At 46.4% G+C, this 18,438-nt stretch overlaps 1 protein-coding gene across 1 annotated transcript in view; it reads left to right on the forward strand.

Moving 5' to 3' along the window:
* Positions 1-1,023: 1,023 nt before the first annotated feature.
* The window catches only part of FNBP1 (formin binding protein 1), a gene marked incomplete at its 5' end in the record, with an annotated part of 57,006 nt that continues 39,591 nt past the window's right edge, over positions 1,024-18,438 (forward strand). Inside the window, 3 exon segments of the mRNA XM_015567766.1 lie at positions 1,024-1,292; positions 11,815-11,871; positions 13,158-13,305. Coding sequence (XP_015423252.1) covers positions 1,024-1,292; positions 11,815-11,871; positions 13,158-13,305 — 474 coding nt within the window.

Raw genomic sequence — 18,438 nt, forward strand, 5'->3', positions numbered from 1 at the left:
CCTACAAGTCCTTCAGTGGCTCACAGGTGCCCATAGGAGAGCCTGAGCTTGGCACTCAAGGCCTTGGGTGAACAGGCCCGGACTTTGTTTTATCACCTGCCACCACTCATTTCCTTGCACCCTCCCCAACCTGTGCTCCAGGGGGCACACACACCCCTGCACCGCCCCCCCCCCATTCTTCTAGACCAGCGGTTCTCAACCTGTGGGTCGCGACCCCTTTGGCGGTCTTACGACCCTTTCACAGGGGTCGCCTAAGACCATCCTGCATATGAGATATTTACATTACTATTCATAACAGTAGCAACATGACAGTTATGAAGTAGCAACGAAAATAATTTTATGGTTGGGTCACAACATGAGGAACTGTATTTAAAGGGCCAGAAGGTTGAGAACCACTGTCTAGACCAGTGATGGTGAACCTCTGACACATTTTTTTTTGGTTGACTTTTCTTTGTTAAATGGAATTTAAATATATAAAATAAATATCAAAAATATAAGTCTTTGTTTTACTATGGTTGCAAATATGTGACACGGCACCAGAGTTAAGTTAGGGGTTTTCAAAATGCTGACACGCCGAGCTCAAAAGGTTCGCCATCACTGGCCTAGACTAAGAACCTCAAAGCACAATGCAAATTGAGCTATATTTCTGTTTTTCTTGGTCCCCCAGCTCCTGGCACCACTCCTGGCACATGGGCTTGATATGTTCAAATAAAGTCCATGTGAGTTATTTGATCTGTTGGAAGAAAGCAGTATTTTGTGGCTCTTTTCCTTCCCATATCCTGGCCCCAAATTGCAATGAGCTGTTTTGAGGGATCACTCAGAGATGGCAGTTAAGGTGCTAACAGTGCGAGTGAGTTAATGTGGGGCGTGTCTGCCTCAGTTTTCAGTATCCGATAGAGATTTTCCTTTGTACCAGGACATTAATTATGTCAAAACACTGGTTTCTAATAGGGATAGAGAACAAATGGGGCAGAGATCAGAACCCAAGGCAGTTTCAAACCAAATTAGGAAATGTTGATCTAAAACCGCTCAACAAAGAGCACGGAGTACAATCATGGAAAATATCAGAACTGCGTTCTGCGTAGCGGGGTATTGTTGAGAGATCTGTCCATCGAAATACTCTTAGTCACAGAGAAAGATTATAAACTGTCTCTCTGTTTTTGTTTTTTTAAACAGGATCAATTTGACAACTTAGAAAAACACACACAGTGGGGAATTGATATTCTTGAGAAATACATCAAATTTGTAAAGGAAAGAACAGAGATTGAACTCCGCTTTGCAAAGCAACTCAGGTAAGTTGATACTGAGAAAGGTTGTTTGTTCGTTAACTGCGCAGTGGCTGTGAGGATAGTTAATATTTTTATTTTGTGGTATGCATGTGTAATCCTTTAAATCATGCTTTTCCCCAACAGTTTAATAGAAACAGTTGTTTTTTAATATAGAAAAGTAATTTTCTTAAAACAGAAGACAAAAACTGAATTACTGCTTTTGGGCTCATTTTATTTTTATTTATGTATTTATTTATTCATTCATTCATTTCTTTTTTTGTTAATCCTCACCTGAGGATATTTTCTCCATAGATTTTTTAAGAGAATGGAGGAAAGAGAGGAGGATGGAAGGAGAAAGGGAGGGAGGGGGAGAGACAGAGAGAGAAAGAGAGACATTGATTGACTGCCTCCCTCATACTCCCGACTGACCAGGGCTAGGGATCCAACCTGTAACCCAGGTACATGCCCTTGACCAGGAACCAAACCCAAGACCCTTTGGTGCATGGGCTTATATTCTAACCACTGAGCAGCATCTGCCAGGGCCCTTTAAAAAAAAAATTTTCCCCCTGAATTTTGGAGCAGCTGATTTTTTCGGAAAACTTTTTATTGAAATAGAACTTACATAGAGAGAGAAGTGCAAAATTCACAAGTCACTCCCCACCGCCCCCGGGAGACCGCACTGACCCCTTCCTGCTCACCACCCTGCCCCCGAGGATGGCCACGCTCCAGACGTCTGACAGCAGCAGGTTTTGTCCTCCCTATATTTTATAATGTTTATTTATTGATTTTGGGGGAGGGGGAGAGAGAAACATCGATTTGTTGTCCTACTTATCTATGCATTCATTGGTTGATTCTTGTGTGTGTCCTGAAACTGGGGATCGAACCCAAAATGTTGGTGTATCGGGACAACGACCTAACCAATTGGGCTGCCCGGCCAGGGCGAGTCTCGCCTGTGTTTGAACCTTGTGTGAGCACCTTCATTTGTTGGCAGCGTTTGTATTTGGCTTCATTGTTCTCCGTTATGTTTGTGAGACTCAGTCACGTTGTTGGATGTGGTGGGAGTCGGTTACTTTCCATTGGTTTCAGTATTTTGGTTGCACAAGTGCCGCAGTCCATCCATCCTTTGCTTGTTTCCTCCTTGGGGATAAAGCAAAGTCCCAGGAGTGGAAGGGTGGGTGGGAGGCTTTGTGATGTTCAGTGTGAGTAGATGGGGCCAGACAATCTTCCAGAATGCTTCTGCTGATGCGCATTCCCCAGCAGCGTGGGAGAGGCCTCAAGGTAGCATTTGAAAAGCAATTTGGACCTCTTACATCTTTAATGATGAAATTACCCAAGAAATGTATGCCTTTATATAAAATGCTGAAAAGTTTTGGTAGAACTAAGCTTGAACTTGAAGTGGCATGCAAATTCTTAAATGATTACTGGTTTGGTTGAGTTGATTTGTGCAGATTGTCAAAGGTCTAGATGACTTGGTTTGGAAATATTCCGTTTAATGCAAAGATAATCTGCACAAGGGGCATGTCACCTGTCACTGAAAGACTGGCTTCTCCCAGGGCTGCGGGTGGGAATAAGCGCCTCAGTGTTACTCCGGGCAGATTTCTATGGATGGCAAGTTTCGTTCCATGGAGGAAATAAAACGTAAGATGTTGCTCAATGAAATAATTTTTACCATTTGCTGACTCCAGATTGGTTCTAGTGCCTGACTGTACATCAGCCTCATTCGTACTTGGAGGCTTTTAGAACCTCAAATAGGAGTAGAGAATGAGCTGCTTCAATTTGGTCATTTGAACGTTGCCTTGTTGGTCATAAAATATTTTCTTTCATATGCAAATGCACCTGCAGTTTTAGGCAAAGTAAGGTCTTGCTGTCTGGCTTTATCTCTGCGTTGTCTTTCTTTTCCTATTATCATAGGCTCCTCTCTGCTGGCGCCTGAATTCCTCTCTCCTTTGGCTTTGGAAGGTAGTTATGGGATGTCATTAGGGATGTCATTAGGTTGGTCCTCACAGGGTTCATCATCATTCTGTCATGAGGGGAGTGCTTTCTTAGTCCCTCTCCTTCCCAGGATGTACCCGCCCCCTTCCCTTTCGCATCACTCTGGGGAGGGAACTGAGTGAGGTGAGGACTCAGGTAACAAAACAGGAGGCTCCCCCCCAATTCCAGGATAGGCTTTGGGTGGAATAGAACAACTCCCCACTGGCCGTGTACCCGCTGCGGGTCACGTTTCACAACCTGAAACAGTATGGGGATTCCAGCTATGATGGTAACTCCGGGGACGCAGTTTTCCTGGGATTTAAATGTTAACATTTGTTTCATTACATCCCTGAGAGGCATCTACATTTGTGCTTGGTGGGAGACGTTGACAAAGAAAGGTTATGAGTAGTTGAATAAATGCTTCAGACAAGTCTTACAGCCGCTGTGCTGAGCTCTCAGCTGGACCCTGCATGCTGATGCCCAATGGCACAATTGATCCCAAGCGACTCTTTCGCAGTTTCTTTTACATCAGCCCCCTGACACCCCCGTCCCATCCCCACCGATTGCGTCCTCCTTCACTGAGAAAACGGAAGAAGTCAGGAGGGACTGTCCTCACCTGCAGGCATCGTCCCTCAGCTCTGACCCTCCACCCCCTGTGCTCCTGTCTAAACCCAGGGCTCCTCTTGGGCACTGGGGCTCCCCACTCTCTGACTGCACAGCTCTGCCCCGGTTCTCCTCGCTCCTCCCTCAGAGCTCTCAGCTCTCCTGGGCTGTTCAAATCGGCCCAGTGCGCCCTCCTGTTTCACTAAAAAAGCCCTGAGTTCACCCGCCCACCAGCTGCCGCCGTGTCTTTGCTTCCTTCCCTTTGCAGCAAAACTTCTCAAGTGTCCTTACTTGCTGCCTTGACAGCTCTCTGCTCACCAGCGCTGCTCCTCAGAGACACCAGTGACCCCATGTTGGTCATGTCGCCTGGCCTCTGTCCTCAGCCTCCGAGACCTCGGCCACTCTGACAGGGTGATGCCCCGCCTCTTCATCGGCGCAGGATCTCTGAGGCCACGCCTTGCAGATGCGCCTCCAGCTGCCTGCCCTCTCTCTGCACTTGCAGATGCGCCTCCCTGCTGCCCTCTCTGCACTCGGAAAGAGGTCACACGAACTCTCTGTTTGGATGTCTGAGACACCTGAAATGCGACATTGGAAACCGAATCTCTCCACGAGAATCTGCATCTCCACAGCCGCGTGCTTAGCCAGAGCCCTAGAGTCATCTTTGGCTCCCGTCTTCCTCTCAGGCTTGCCCGGCTCCCAGCCAGACTGTCAGGAAGTCCCAGTGACACTCCTTCCCATTGATCCAGGATCCCACCACTTCTCATGACCTAGTGCCCAGTGCCTCGGCCTGGATCACTGTCCCCTAACTGGATCCCTTAGTCTACCCTTTCCCCTCCCGTCTGTCTGTCCTCCACAAAGAGCAGGTCATGGCGCTCCTCTGTGCAAAACACCAACACCTCCCCATTTCACTCAGAGGGAACCAGAATCCGCACGGAGGACTCTACAGAACTCTGCGTGATCGTCCCTACCTCTCTGACATCATCTCCTTCCTCTCTCTTCCTGTGACCTCTGCCCTCACCATCTGGCTCCTTGCTGTTTCCTGTGCACACCAGGATGCTTTCTCCCAGGGGCTTGCATTGGCCTTTCCAAGGAGAGGTCCCCTGTATGTCCTTCCCCCAGGATCCAAGTGGCCAGCACCCCATCTCCCCCAGGTCTTTGTTGGGATGTCATCTGCTCAGTGACTGCTGTACTGTTCAGTGTTTCCATAGCACCCATAACTTTCCAGCATTCTATGTAACTTCATCTATTGTATTTGTTGTTCGTGCTCCTTCCCTGCTGGAATGTAAGCCCTCCAGGGCAGGGCTCCGAGTGCGTTCACTCATGTGCCCCACAGTGTGGAACAGTGCCTGCCACCTCAGGGCTCAGTAAGGAGTTGGAGGGAGTGCATCGGCAGGTGTAAGATGAGCTACTTGGTCCGCAGCGCTTCCGGGAGAATTATGTGTTTGCACAGGCCTGTGAGAGCCAGTGAGGGTTTCACCACAAACAGAACAATTAACAAAGTGTCCACAGGGTTCCAGGGGGACTCTAATGAGCGACCCATAGGAAGTGCCTGAGTCTAAGGAGCTCACCTGCTCACTTTGGAATAGAGGCTGCACACAAATACACCGGAAGTGAGTCACTTAAAGATAGCATTTCCTCCCCAAATAGGCAAAGCCAGTGATGCAATAGAGCGTGATGCGGCCGGGTTATGTAGCTGGGCTGGCCAGGGAAAACCCACTGAGACCGAAGGTCGAGGAGGAGGCAGGTGGAGTCGGGGAGTAGCTCTGCTCAGCCGGTGAAGGCCCTGAGGTGGGCCGTGGTCAAGGAACAGAAAGGCCAATGTGACTGGAGCACAGTCAACAAAGAGTTGCTTGAACTACCGTATATGATGTTGAAAAATCCGCATGATCTTTTGGGGGAGACATCATCATTAAATAATTTTTATTTTTTTCTGCATTGGAGGAAAAATGGCCAATTTGTTTTAGACATAGATGATGATGATCGGGACTTCGGCTTCTGTAGGTCAGTGGCTGGCAAGATACACAGCCCTTGGTCAAATCCACCCACTGCCTGGTCTTAAAAATAAAGTTTCATTGGAATACAGCCACATCCATTCAGTTATGTATTGTCTATGGCTGCTTTTGCAAAAAACGATGGTAGTTGAATAGGTGTAACAGAGACCACGTGACCATGACCTATTTGCAAGTCTAAAATATTTACTGATTGGCTCTTTACAGAAAAAGCTTGTTGACCCAGCTAGCGTGATTAAGGGTCCAATTCCTAATAGAATTTAAAAACATCTGTATCCTGTGTAAGAGCACCAACTATTGATTGCCCTTAGCAACTGTTTCTCTTTACTGAAAAAACACAAAAACTAAATTATTTGTTATGACCTGATAGTGAACGCATATGATTAAAAATCCAGAAATGCCAGAGGTACAAAATGGTGTGCAGGGAAGTGTCTCATGTGTTACCCCATCCCCAGGGACAGTAACTGCTATCAGTTTCTTATGTGTCCTTCCAGAGAGATCACACACACACACACACACACACACACACACAGGCAAGGCAGTGTCTGCTTCCTTGCTTCCCCAATGTCTCAGTGTGCCCAGGGGATTGTTCTGAGGCGCATTTTTATTTTTTGCAGCTTTACAGTGTCATGTTGGATTGGTGGATGTGTTGATTGTTTCCAATTGTTTGCAACTCTAAACAAAGTTGCAGTGAATAACCTTGAAGAATACCCTTGGCCAAGCAAATCTAGAGGATAAGTTCCTAAAAGTAATACTTCGGTTGGTAGAATTTGCCAAGTTGCCCTCCTCAGAGGCTGTGACCATTAGCACTCCCTGGCAGCGCTGTTCTCTTGACCCTCAGTGCTTCCCAACACCAGTGCCAATTTGAAATGTAAAAATTGGGAAGTCTGAGCGTTAGTGTGTGTTTGTCTTCGTATGAATGTGGTCAAGCATGTTTTTATACAGTTGAGCCGTTTGTACTTCCTTCTTGAACCATTCATGTCTTGGTCAATTGTTTTTTTTTGTTTTTTTTTTTAGCTCATTGTAAATAAAGGGCAACTATGTAGAAACCATTTTATAAAGTGTTGCATATTGTATGACAAGGTATTACATTTAAATTTACTTTAACTGTAGAAAGGACATTAAAGTGAAACTGAAGGATTTGCTGAACTTTAAAATATTAAACAGACTCATAAGATTTAGCAAAAAGATTTTGGAAACTTGTAGAATGTCCTTATTGTTTGTTTTTTTTAAGCCCATGTTGTAATTTTGAACAGGTTCAATTGACTCACTGCTAGGAAGGACAGAAAAATGTATTTACATGTTTCGCTTCCTCTTCTAATCAAATTATGTAATTTGGTCTGTAACATGATTTCCACAGTTAATTTATCTTAATTCTATATTTTAAAATAGATTTATGCTCACCACCATGGCTTCTACCATAGCTTCTCCACTTGCTGGAGTCAAGAAAATAGGGATACATTCCCCCTAAGAAAGCCTGTGGCATAATCCGGAGTTCTGGTTTGAGGAGCGCCTCTTTCCTTGACAACAATGTAGCCTGGCTGTTCTCTGTCCTACTTCCCTTCTCCCCAGACTTGGTTGCAGCTGTGTTTTGGTGGCAACGTGTGGGGCAGCCAGATTCTTTGTCTTTGGGGTGACTTGCTCTTTTGAGGGCACCTGGGAAAGACTGTTTTGTTCCTCAGCAGTTTGATAGCTTCACGAGGCTGAGCCTTGTGTGGACTGTTCGGTCAGTTTTTCAGGCCCTTCATGTGCTATTCAATTCTTCATTGTTTTCGGGGGAACTTCCTTCCGTTGGATCTAATTATTTTTTTCGATTCTACGTATGGGTTAGATACTGCAGGGATACGAGTTTTCCTTACGTTCTTGTCCTCTTGTTCTTTGCCTGGTCTTTTTTCCCTCATGATGTTAGCTGTTTTTCACCTGGTGAGTACCTCTAAACTTTCCTCTATGAAGTGTGACAGCCAGCCTAGTTTATATTAGTTCTGTAATTGAGTGGTTTAGTTCTTCGTTCTTTTTCTTGCTTTGCAGTCTCCCCTTATCTGACTCTGTTTTATCCTATGATCTGAGGACTCTTGCTCTGTTGGCTTTGTGTTTTAATTAAGTTTGTCTGCAGTGGGGGCTATTCTGGAGGAGTTTGGTTTAGTGTCTTTTCCTTGGATGTTTTCTTCCAGGTTGGGTTTTCCTCTGTTATCCACTTCCTCCCTCCCTCCCTCCCTCCCTCTCATCCTCCCTCCTGCCCTTCCACCTTCCCTCCTATCTTCCCTCCTTTTTCTTCTTTATTACATATCTTCTCAGCTGGCTTATATTTAACATGGGCAGTTTAGTGATGTGGTTCCGAGGACAGACTAGAGTCCCAATGCCTAGGATGCAGTCTCGGTCCTTTCATTGATTTGGGGCAAAATACTCTCTGTGTTTTATCTTTTCATCTGTAAAATGGAAATAATACTAATTCTCTCCTTATAAGGTTGTCGGGGGGACTTACTGAGTTGATCATGTAAACTGCTCGGCAGGTGCCTAAGCCTGCTTTTGTCATCACCAGAAGCTTCATCAGGGCTTCCAATGCGGAGAGTGTCCATGAAGGTCCTGTCCCTGCTTCTAGGACTTTCCATCTTTCCCCCTGAGCTCCAGCACAGGGTGAGGGCGGGGGAGGGCCTGGTTAGAGGTTCTTTTGGGGGTTTACTTTATGAGGTCACAGGTGTATCCTCTTCCTTGGAATCCTAGTTTGGGGCGATCTCCCCCTGGGCAGCCTGGCTGTCTTTTGTCACTGTCCCCAGTGCTTGCTGAGCCCTCCATTCACTTCTGTTTGTGTCAGCATTCGGGGTCTCATGGGCTTACCCCTGTGGCAGTGAGGGTCAGCCAGTGTCCATTCTGTGCTGCCCCAGAATCCCCGTCCCCACCCAGCCCCCACTTTCCAAGTGTGCAGACTGAGGTTATGCACCTTTCCTTATTATTTATTTGCTGTTGTTGACCATATTCCTGGCTGTTAATTTTCACCTCTTGTTGTTGGGAACACACAATTCTCTGATCGAAGTTCCTTCTGCCAACTTTTTTCCAGAAATCTCGTGGGGAGCTTTTAAAAAATCAAAGAAAGAGAGAGAAAAAACAAAACAAAACATTCCTGGACCCAGCCCTGGGCCTTCCATTTCAGAGGGTCTGGGCTGGGCCAACTGTCTCCTATTTAAAAGCCTTTCTCTGTGGTTCTTACGATCAACTGCGTTTAAATGCAGTGCCCTTATTAAAGGTCGTATATTTTTCTCTTACCTTTTAATTTGTCTCTCTGAAGAGCAAGTTAAGTATATAAAACACAATTTTTCAGGAAGATCCATAAATTTAAAGATGCCTTTTGTGGTTTGTTGGCTTGCTTGTTTTTTCAAAATAACCTCCTACAAATACCTGTCTCAGAGAATAGAAATGGAAGTTGATCTTTTTTTCTGTACAGTCCTGAGAGACATTCTTTAGACCTGGAGTTCACCTCTAGGCCTCTTAAGCTTTCAGTTTTTGGCTGGCCTTTGTGGGGTGAATTATTCATCAGCACGCAGTCACCTGACCCTGATGGTCCTCACGGGGTGTCACCCACCACAGTCTCCAAGCCTGTGTGGGATTTGACTGTTTAATGGGAGTGAAGAAAGCTGGTTTCACCTGGGTTTGTTCAAGTTCTGTTACCTTCAATTGGATGTAAAAATTATTTGTATGGTTGCTAAGGACTGGAAGCTAAAAAGAAAGTGAGGATTAAAAAGAAAACGCCTTGAGACCAGCTGGGGTGGTTCAGTGGTTGAGCGTCAATCTATGACCCAGGAGGTAAGGGTTTGATTCCCAGTCAGGGCACATGCCCCGGTTGCGGGCTCAATCCCCAGTGTGGGGCGTGCAGGAGGCAGCCAATGAATGAATCTCTGTCATCATTGATGTGTTTATCTCTCTCTCCCTCTCCCTCCCTCTCTGAAATAAATAAAAACATTTTTTTAAAAACAAAACAAACAAAAAATAAATCTTTAAAATAAAGTTTCGAAAGTATTTTAAATAGGTTTGCATTTAGAAGTGGTGATTTCCATTGGTAAGCTATAACTAACAGAAGAAATGGTTAATGTTTAAAAAAAAACCACGTGCTAAAAGCAGCTCACATGCTGGGCTTTTTCAATTCTCGACTCTCCCATAGACGCTGCTCTCAGGAAGTCTGGAGAACCATTGGTTGTGGAGTCCTCCTTTGGTCCTGGGCTCCCCTGTGGCCACCTGAGGGGTTATTTTTACTAAACCTGCCTTTTAAGGAGTGGTGGTGATCAACCCAATTGTACTGTGCTTTCAACAGATTTCTCTCTTTCGCATTTTTTTTTTCTCTAAGGCACATTCTTTAAGAAAATACTGCTTTTCCACATTTTTTTAAAACAAATCTAGATTTATTATAGACAGACTGTATTCTGTATCCTGTGCATCAATAGAGAAAGCATGACACAGGTTAAGAGTAGCTCATGTGACAGCAGCTTCAGTAAGTACATCCTTTCGTCGGTTTGCCTATAACGCTTAATTTGTTATAGATTATTTTTAAGTAATTGCAGCAGTAGATATTCTCTTGGGTGTTGTGTAGTCCCTGGGAATTTCCAGACTTGAAGCGACCGTAGAGTTCGTTTCACCAACCACTTGGGACTCACGGATGAGGAACTGGGAGCGCAGACTTGCTGTTGACCTATCCAGGCTCATGCCGTCCAGGCTCGGTGGTGCCTGGAGTCCCAGAGCAACGTCCTTGTTACTGAAGTCCATGCCTCTTTGCAGAATGTACCATGATCAAAATCGTCAGTGTATTACTGCACCTTTTTGTAGGCGAATCTGTAGATTCAGGGAAAATGGGAGAAATGAAGTGTGAAAAATGAAGGTAGCTACTAGAAAAGAGGGATAGCAGCATGCCAGAAACAGGATGTGAGTGCTGAGCTGCTGCCCTGGGGAGCCCCCCTGTGGGCCACCGGGAGCCACGAGAAGCAGCTGGGGGACCGGTGCCAGCGAGGCACGGTGGTCCTTTCCATGATGACCTCTTGGTCTTTGTGTAAATCTAAGCTGAGTGTTGACAGCACTTGCATTCCTGACCTGGAGATGGGGCTAGGAAGAGACACTAAGGCGATATTGGCTCATCGGAGTGTGTTCAGTGCAAACCTGGGAGGCAGCTTCAGAGGTCTGCTAGGGTCCTGGCTGGGTAGCTCAGTTGTTTAGAGCATCATCCTGATGCTCCAAGGTTGTAGGTTCGATCCCTGGACAGGGCACATACAGGAATCAGCCAGTGAATGTGTGAATAAGTGGAACAACAAGTTGATGGGTTTTTTTCTCTCTCTTTCTCTCTTAGAAAATCAATTAAAAAATCAATCAATTTAGCTTCCAGTCCTTTTGAAAGGTCCTCTAGTTAAATGACTTAGCATAAACATCACCCCAACTTGTCGCTACTGCCTCAGAAGACTGATTACTAGCTTTAGGGGGAGCCGCCGCCCAGCCTTGACCACGTGCCCTGGGCATTGTGATTCTTTTTTATTTTTTATTTTTATTTTTTTATTCTTAAAAATTTGGACACAGTGCACGTGCTTCCTGGAATTTAGAGCAGTGATGCTCAATGGAAGATGACCCTGAGGGCGTGGTGGCCTGGTGAGAAAAACCGCCCTCAGCTCAGTGCTACATGGAAGCCACTGCGTGTACACACGTGGCCTGTGCTCTCCGTGAAGTCAGGTCGGCGGTCCACAGCCAGGAAGGGGCCCGCTGGCGGCCACCCCGCTCTCTCCGCTCCCCCCGGGAGCCGAGACTCGGCTGTGCAGTCCTTCATCGCAGGAGCTTCGCACACGGTCGGGGTTGGAAGGAAATTCGTGGATTTCGGCTGTGGGCGTTTTGTGACTTTTTTTAAACTTACAAATAAAAACGCACTAGCGTCCTCTGTGACCCCTGGCTTCTCGCTTAGCCCTATGGGAGGTGACGTGTCCGCATTTTTGTTTCAGGAACCTCTCGAAGAAATACCAACCCAAAAAGAACTCGAAGGAGGAAGAAGAATACAGGTGTGTTCATCGATGATGACGCGGCACTCTCTGCGCCGCTGGTGGTGACTGAAGGAAAGGGGAGAGGGAGACCTGCACCAAGTTGCAGTCTCCTCTCACATTTGTGTCCGTTTTTAAATTGAGGGGAGAGAAAAACAAAAACCTACTCCAGGAACTTTTCTTGTGCTGAGTCACTAGAGCTTTTGTGGATGGTTCCAATGAGGGCAATTAGGAAAAGCTTGGAATAGAATCCAAGCACGTGCAGGGAGTATAGATTGTCCGTTCTACAGCAAGCATGTCAAACTCGCGGCCCACAGTGAATATTTTTGTGGCCCAGCCAATATAACAGTATCTCAGAAACGTCTTAATAAAAGTTTTGTAATTTAATTTTTACAATATCCTGTTATACAGGATATTAATAACGAACAACAATGTTCGCTAATGACCGATTACTATAACCGTGTTGCATTCATGTCCCTACGTGCCTTATGCACAGGCGCCCCATTTCTCTCCACTAATACCAGCAGCGAATATTTTAGCAGCCGATGGCCACGTCATTAATCTTGTACTGACTTGTTTGGTGTGCACAACAGGAAATATTTCGCTTTCGGAGAACAAGAAAAATAAATTTATTTGCGTTTCGCTTATTTGTGCAGTTATTCAGTGTCTGGTAAGTTAATGTTCAAGAAAAAATATTAATTTTTATTAAAATGTTCTATTATTTTATGTTAACGATGACTCATTTATTTCAGCCCTTTGTATTCAGCATTTCTCTATCGAAATAAACCTACGTTTCTATGAAAATTGAAGCTTTATGTTTTTTTTTGTGGCCCACATAACCTTAAACCTTGTTTGTTTGGCTCGTGTTAGCCTTTGAGTTTGACATGCTTGCTTTACAATCTTGATTTGGTTTTGTAATGTCAAGAGTCTCATTCAGCCTAATTCATCCAAGAAATATGTCCATTTCAGCCAGCGACTAAGGCTGAACATGGACAGTCCCAAAGTATTATGTCTCTAACTTGGGGCTAAATAGCCAGTAGGTTCATACATACAGCATGTGTATGTGTTTTGGGTTATATTTGCACTAAGTATTTTATTGCCCTGCATAGAGCAGTTCAGTTTCCACAAAATGAAGAGAGTTTCTGTTGTAATTAATTCTGGACCGTTTTGATGAAAACAGTCTTATGTGTAATGAATTGTCAGGATCCCATGGGAGGTTGATTTTAATGACTATTTCTCCGGCGTAAAGCAGTGTGAGCACGGATGTGACCGCGTTTGAAAAAGGTTCCATGTGTTCTGTTCCACAGGTATACGGCGTGTAAAGCCTTCCTGTCCACCCTGAACGAAATGAACGATTACGCGGGGCAGCATGAAGTCGTCTCCGAGAACTTGACCTCACAGATCCTCGCGGGGTTAGCACGCTATGTCCAGGAACTGAAGCAGGAAAGGAAATCGGTACAAAGTTTGTTTTTTCTTTCAAAGAAGTGGACCAAAGATAAGGGCAATATCTCTAGAAACCTTAAAATTAAATAGAATTATAAATAGTGAGACTTAAACTGATTCCTTTGAGAATCGTATAAAAGTTATGGACCTTGTTCCTAGATCTTTACAATTTCAAGGGCCCCTCAGACACTCTGAAGCGCATCTGTGTGCCCCAGAATACCAATTCCTCTGAGGCATTTAAATATATTTGAGCATATCAGTCATACAAGGATAAGCAGTATAAATGGGGTGTGCTGTGTGGAATAAGTAGTATTAAAATAAATGCTTACAAGGACTTTTAAAAAGCAAGAAAGATGACCTCAGTTCCACCCACCTGATTTCTTGGCTCATCCGTTGCTAGCTAATGAGTAGGACCGTTTTGCTCCTCTCGACACCATTAAGATCTTTCATGGCTTTTATTGTGAACAAGAGAGAAATGTACGCTCAGCGTACTCATAGTCAAGGTTTTCCCTGAGAGATCGATTTTTAAGCCATGATTCGTATCTTTGAGCTCTGATCGCTTGTAGGCGCACAATAATTTGTTAGCAGTGAAGTCTGAAGTCGGCCAGTGACATGCTTTTTTTATGTAGATTTGAGCCCACAGAATTCTTTCAGTGCCCCGATACATGAACCAGCAAGATAGCTAGGGCTCCCACCAAAGTGGAGGAGACGGTAAATAATGACCAACATCATTATGTCATTCCGTTCTGATCAGTTGCCACAAGTACCAGATTTTTAGGTCTAGCTACTGTTTCTCGTGGCTGACTAGAGACAGTGTCTTGCTTAAGTACCATTCTTAACCCTCAGTGCAATACCTTTTGGGCCATTTGATACAGTGGCGAAATCCTGTCTGCCCAAAGGGACGATTTCAGATTTACAGCATAGAGCAGCGGTTCTCAACTTGTGGGTCGCGACCCCTTTGGGGGTCGAACGACCCTTTCACAGGGGTCGCCTAAGACCATCGGACAACCAACATATAATTACATATTGTTTTTGTGATTAATCACTATGCTTTAATTATGTTCAATTTGTAACAATGAAAATACATCCTGCATATCAGATATGTACGTTACGATTCATAACAGTAGCAAAATTACAGTTATGAAGTAGCAACGAAAATAATTTTATGGTGGAGGGTCACCACAACATGAGGAACTGTATTATAAAGGGTCGCGGCATTCGGAAGGTTGAGAACCACTGGCACAGAGTATTTCCAAGCTCAGTTCAGATCCTAGTAGAGAATTATTTTTCATCTCGATTTTGCCAGTTGAAAGAGATGAAACCCTAACCAGAACCTGCATGGTGAAATGGCTCACGCTGCAAAAGAGGAGGCTTCCTCCTTCCTGTGTAGACGTGAGAGGCAGTAGGAGAAAAGCAGGTAGTGGGAGGGATGGACATTCTTCTTGCCTTTGGGGCCATAGCATGACAGTGAGTCAGCTGTTCGATGTCGAAGCTTTCAAATTTCTAACCAAAATAGGAGAGTACTAGCTACTCATGCTTCTAGGAGACAAGATGTTTTTTACGCAGCGATTTCCACCTGTGCTGTATTCATTCTCATATTACAGTGCTGCTCACTCACATAATAGTATGAGTAATCAGTGTTTATCCTGATACACAAATCTGTAGGCTCCTCTTTGGGAAAATATGTTGACTTTTCAAAGGTAAATTCTTAAAAAGACAATCTTGACTTGCCACCTATGAAAGCAGAGCGTCTAGGTTCTTCCCTGGCTGAGGTCTGAGCCACATGTTTCTCCTCGGGAGCAGGATCGTGGACACTGGAGGCCGGTGCTGCTGGCCCTGGGCCTAGGCCTGGGCCTGGGCTCATCGGGGTCCCCTGCCCGGGGCCCAGATGGTCAGTGTTTGGTGAAGTGAAGCCACTGAGCATGGCAGTGGGAAGGAGGCTTTGAGGAACTTTAATCAAGTTTGCTGGGAAGGTATTTTTATTATAAATGAATTTGGGAAAATAAGCCTTAAATCAAAGCAGAATGCGAGTCCTGTCACGAACGCTCCTGGGTTTATGGTTTCGGACTTAAATGAGGGTGAAATGCTCCTTTGAGCCCGTCTGAAGGTGGCTCAGAGTGTTCCTCCCAGTGCACACATCTCTGCCCACAGAGACTTAGCGGTGCATGAATTAACCCCGGGGCAGGCTGAGAAGGGCCAGTGTTCAGACCCGCCGCTCTGTGGGTTTTGAGGAAGTTATAATATTTGTCACAGACATATTTTCTGGATGCTCTTTTTTTCTTTGCCCTTTTCAAGTCTTTGTGTTCCTTTGTTTTCATCTGTGGAATCTGAGTTTTATTTAAAATTCCAGATGGTTGACTGTCCTCAATTGAGTGTTTATTCTTTTTTCCCCCCCAGTTTTTTTTTTTTTTTTTGAGTGGCTGTTCTCACATCAATGCCATATTTTGCTTTATTAAGGAGTTTTAGAAGTTAATAAACTATTATATTTATATAGTGAAAGTAAACAGCTGTTGTACCTAATTATGGAGTGAGAATAATAAACATTCGCATACTTTGTTCAGCCTGAGTATGATGTCTCGCAGAGCAGTACTCTGAGAGCTTTGTCACTGTAATTTTCTTTAGGTTAATGTGTGCTTATTTTAGCTTCCCTCTGATTATTTTATCTCAGCCACCCCTGGTCACTGGGAAATTTCTACAACAGTTTTAAAGGATGAATGCGCTTGTGTATGTTTAAGGGTCAGCAAAAGCATTGACATGAAAGTGAGTTTAGCTGCCACCCAGATACCATCAGGCATTTTTGAAAGTCTTACTGTGTTTGGAGAGAAACGAAAGCATCTTATTCCAGGAGAGAGTGGGAGCGTGGAGCTGGGCCTGGGGAGCTGGCATTTCCTGTCTGTCCTCGGAGAGGAGAGCAGGGAGCTGCGATGACCTCACCGGGCCAGCGGAGCGCTTGTTATCTCCTGGAGAACAATCCCTCTTTATGCGGCCTCGGAGGCACACTTCTCAGTACACACTTGCTCACTGTCCAGAGAAGAAATGTGTTTGCCATTGCTTGTCAGTAAACAACAAACACATCTGGCGAGCCGGTGAGTTTAACTTGTAGCCGTTGAAAACCACCGCTATCTGGGTCAGGCACGCGCAGGCCCAGGGCAGGCTTTGGTTCCATCCGTCCGTTTCCTATGAGACCAGGCAGCAGCGACCGTGTGTGTGTGTGTGTGTGTGTGTGCGCACGCGCGCCACATGAGGTTTTGTTTTTTTAAATATATTTTTATTGATTTTAGAGAGAGAAGAGGAGAAGGAAGGAGAGATAGGAGCTTCAATGACGAGAATCACTGATTGGCTGCCTCCTGCACACCCCACAGTGGGGATTGAGGCCGCAACCCGGGCATGTGCCCTGCCTGGGAATTGAACCTTGACCTCTTGGTTCATAGGTCGATGCTCAACCACTGAAGCACGCCAGCCGCGCAGCCACATGAGTGTTGGAGGGGCACATGCTATAAGGAACGATTCACAGGCACCTGGGCTTTTCTCACATCACGTGAAGCCATGGGGTCACGCGTGTGGTTGGGGATCCTGCTTTTGTCTAACAGCTGTGGCTCAGGCATCCTTGGGAGAAAGCTCACAGTAAAGTCAGGGGCCACACTATGCTTGAAAAGTAAATTCACATTTATTCTAAAATAGTTGGATGAAGGCGTGGCAGGAGGATTCCCGGGTGGGGTTTCGGTCGGAGCCATCCCTCCTGCTCCCCAAATGGCCAGTGTCTGAAGACTGTGTCCTCAGGGAGGATCCTGTGATAGAGCAGGCCCTTTCCTGTGGGCCCGACACTCTCTGCGCGTCCTGTGCGTGCTTCCTGTCCACGCGGGGAGGTGCTGCGCTCGGAAGCCCAGAGCTGGGCACCAGCCTGGAGCTCGGCTCTGGGCACGGGGCTCGGGTGACTCCCTCTGTATGGGTCCGTCTTTGAATCTCAAAGTGAAATTGGGGGGAATGGTGAGACTTTTCTGAAAACCGCATAACGCGGTGGTCCCTGCTCTCAGAATGGGGACGATCCTTGTGGCAGTTTGGGAAAGTTGCGTTTCTGGGTGGACAGGGACTCGGTCTCGAAGGGCCTTGCTGGAAGGGCACAGTGAGCCCGTCTGTCCCGGCCTGTCCCTCTGCCTCCCCATCTGCCCACATCTCTTTCCCCTGAGCACCCCCTCACCACTGCTTCCCTCCGGTCTCGTTATAAGGGATCTTTGTGGCTTCCAGATACCTGCTTCCACTTTGTACTTCCTCCGAAGCTCAAGGCTTCCTAGCTCTGCCCGGCTCTATTCTGACTCCCCACAGCCGTGACCCTGTCCTGCTGCTTTATTGCTGCCGTGGACTCGCTCTCTTTTCTGTCGCATCCCCGTGCTGTGATGAGGCTGGAAAAACGAAGCCCAGGGGCTCTCTTGGGTTCATAGACACTAACAAGCGGCTGGACGAACGCAGCTGGCTGTAAAGAGGCGCTTATAACAGTGAACGTGACCTCACAGGAGGCGAGAAACAGTCCCTGTAAAGAAGCGCTGTCTTTTCTGAGAGAACCTGCCCTTCCCCTGCTCCCAGCCTCCCCGCCGTCAGCTGCCACTTGTGACTCAGCTGAGCCTCGGTCTGACAGGTGAGGTGGGACTCTGACGCTGTGCGGAGGGCCTCTGGGCTCCTGTCCCTCCTCACCTGCCTTCCCCGCAGCACCCTCCCCTGCCTACCTGTCCTAGTCACTGAAGGGAGCCCATGGATTAAAGGGAGCATTTAGGCTGCTGTGGAGAGGGGCCAGGAAAAGCCATCAGGGATGCTGAGCTCCACGGGCCGCTCCAGGGAACAGGTTAGCTCCAGGCCGCTGCCTCACCAGAGCTGCAGCCTTGGTCAGGGGACCCAGCCAGCCAAGAGCATCATAGCTGGGGGAGCTGCAGGCGTCCATTCCTGCCCTCTGATACGCCGGAACCTCTCCATGGCAACCCCAACAGAACTGGAGAGTGAGGAGCCTGCTCACGCGTCCAGGCAGGTCAAGACAACCTCGGAGTCACCCTGACATCTGAGAACATCACAGCCCACATCTGGTCCCATGCAACCGCACATCCCGGCGGCTTTCCTGATCAAAGGGCCCCAGCATCTGATCCTCTCCCACCACCT

Source organism: Myotis davidii, unplaced genomic scaffold, assembly GCF_000327345.1.
Source record: "Myotis davidii unplaced genomic scaffold, ASM32734v1 scaffold651, whole genome shotgun sequence".
NCBI classification, from domain to species: Eukaryota; Metazoa; Chordata; class Mammalia; order Chiroptera; family Vespertilionidae; genus Myotis; species Myotis davidii.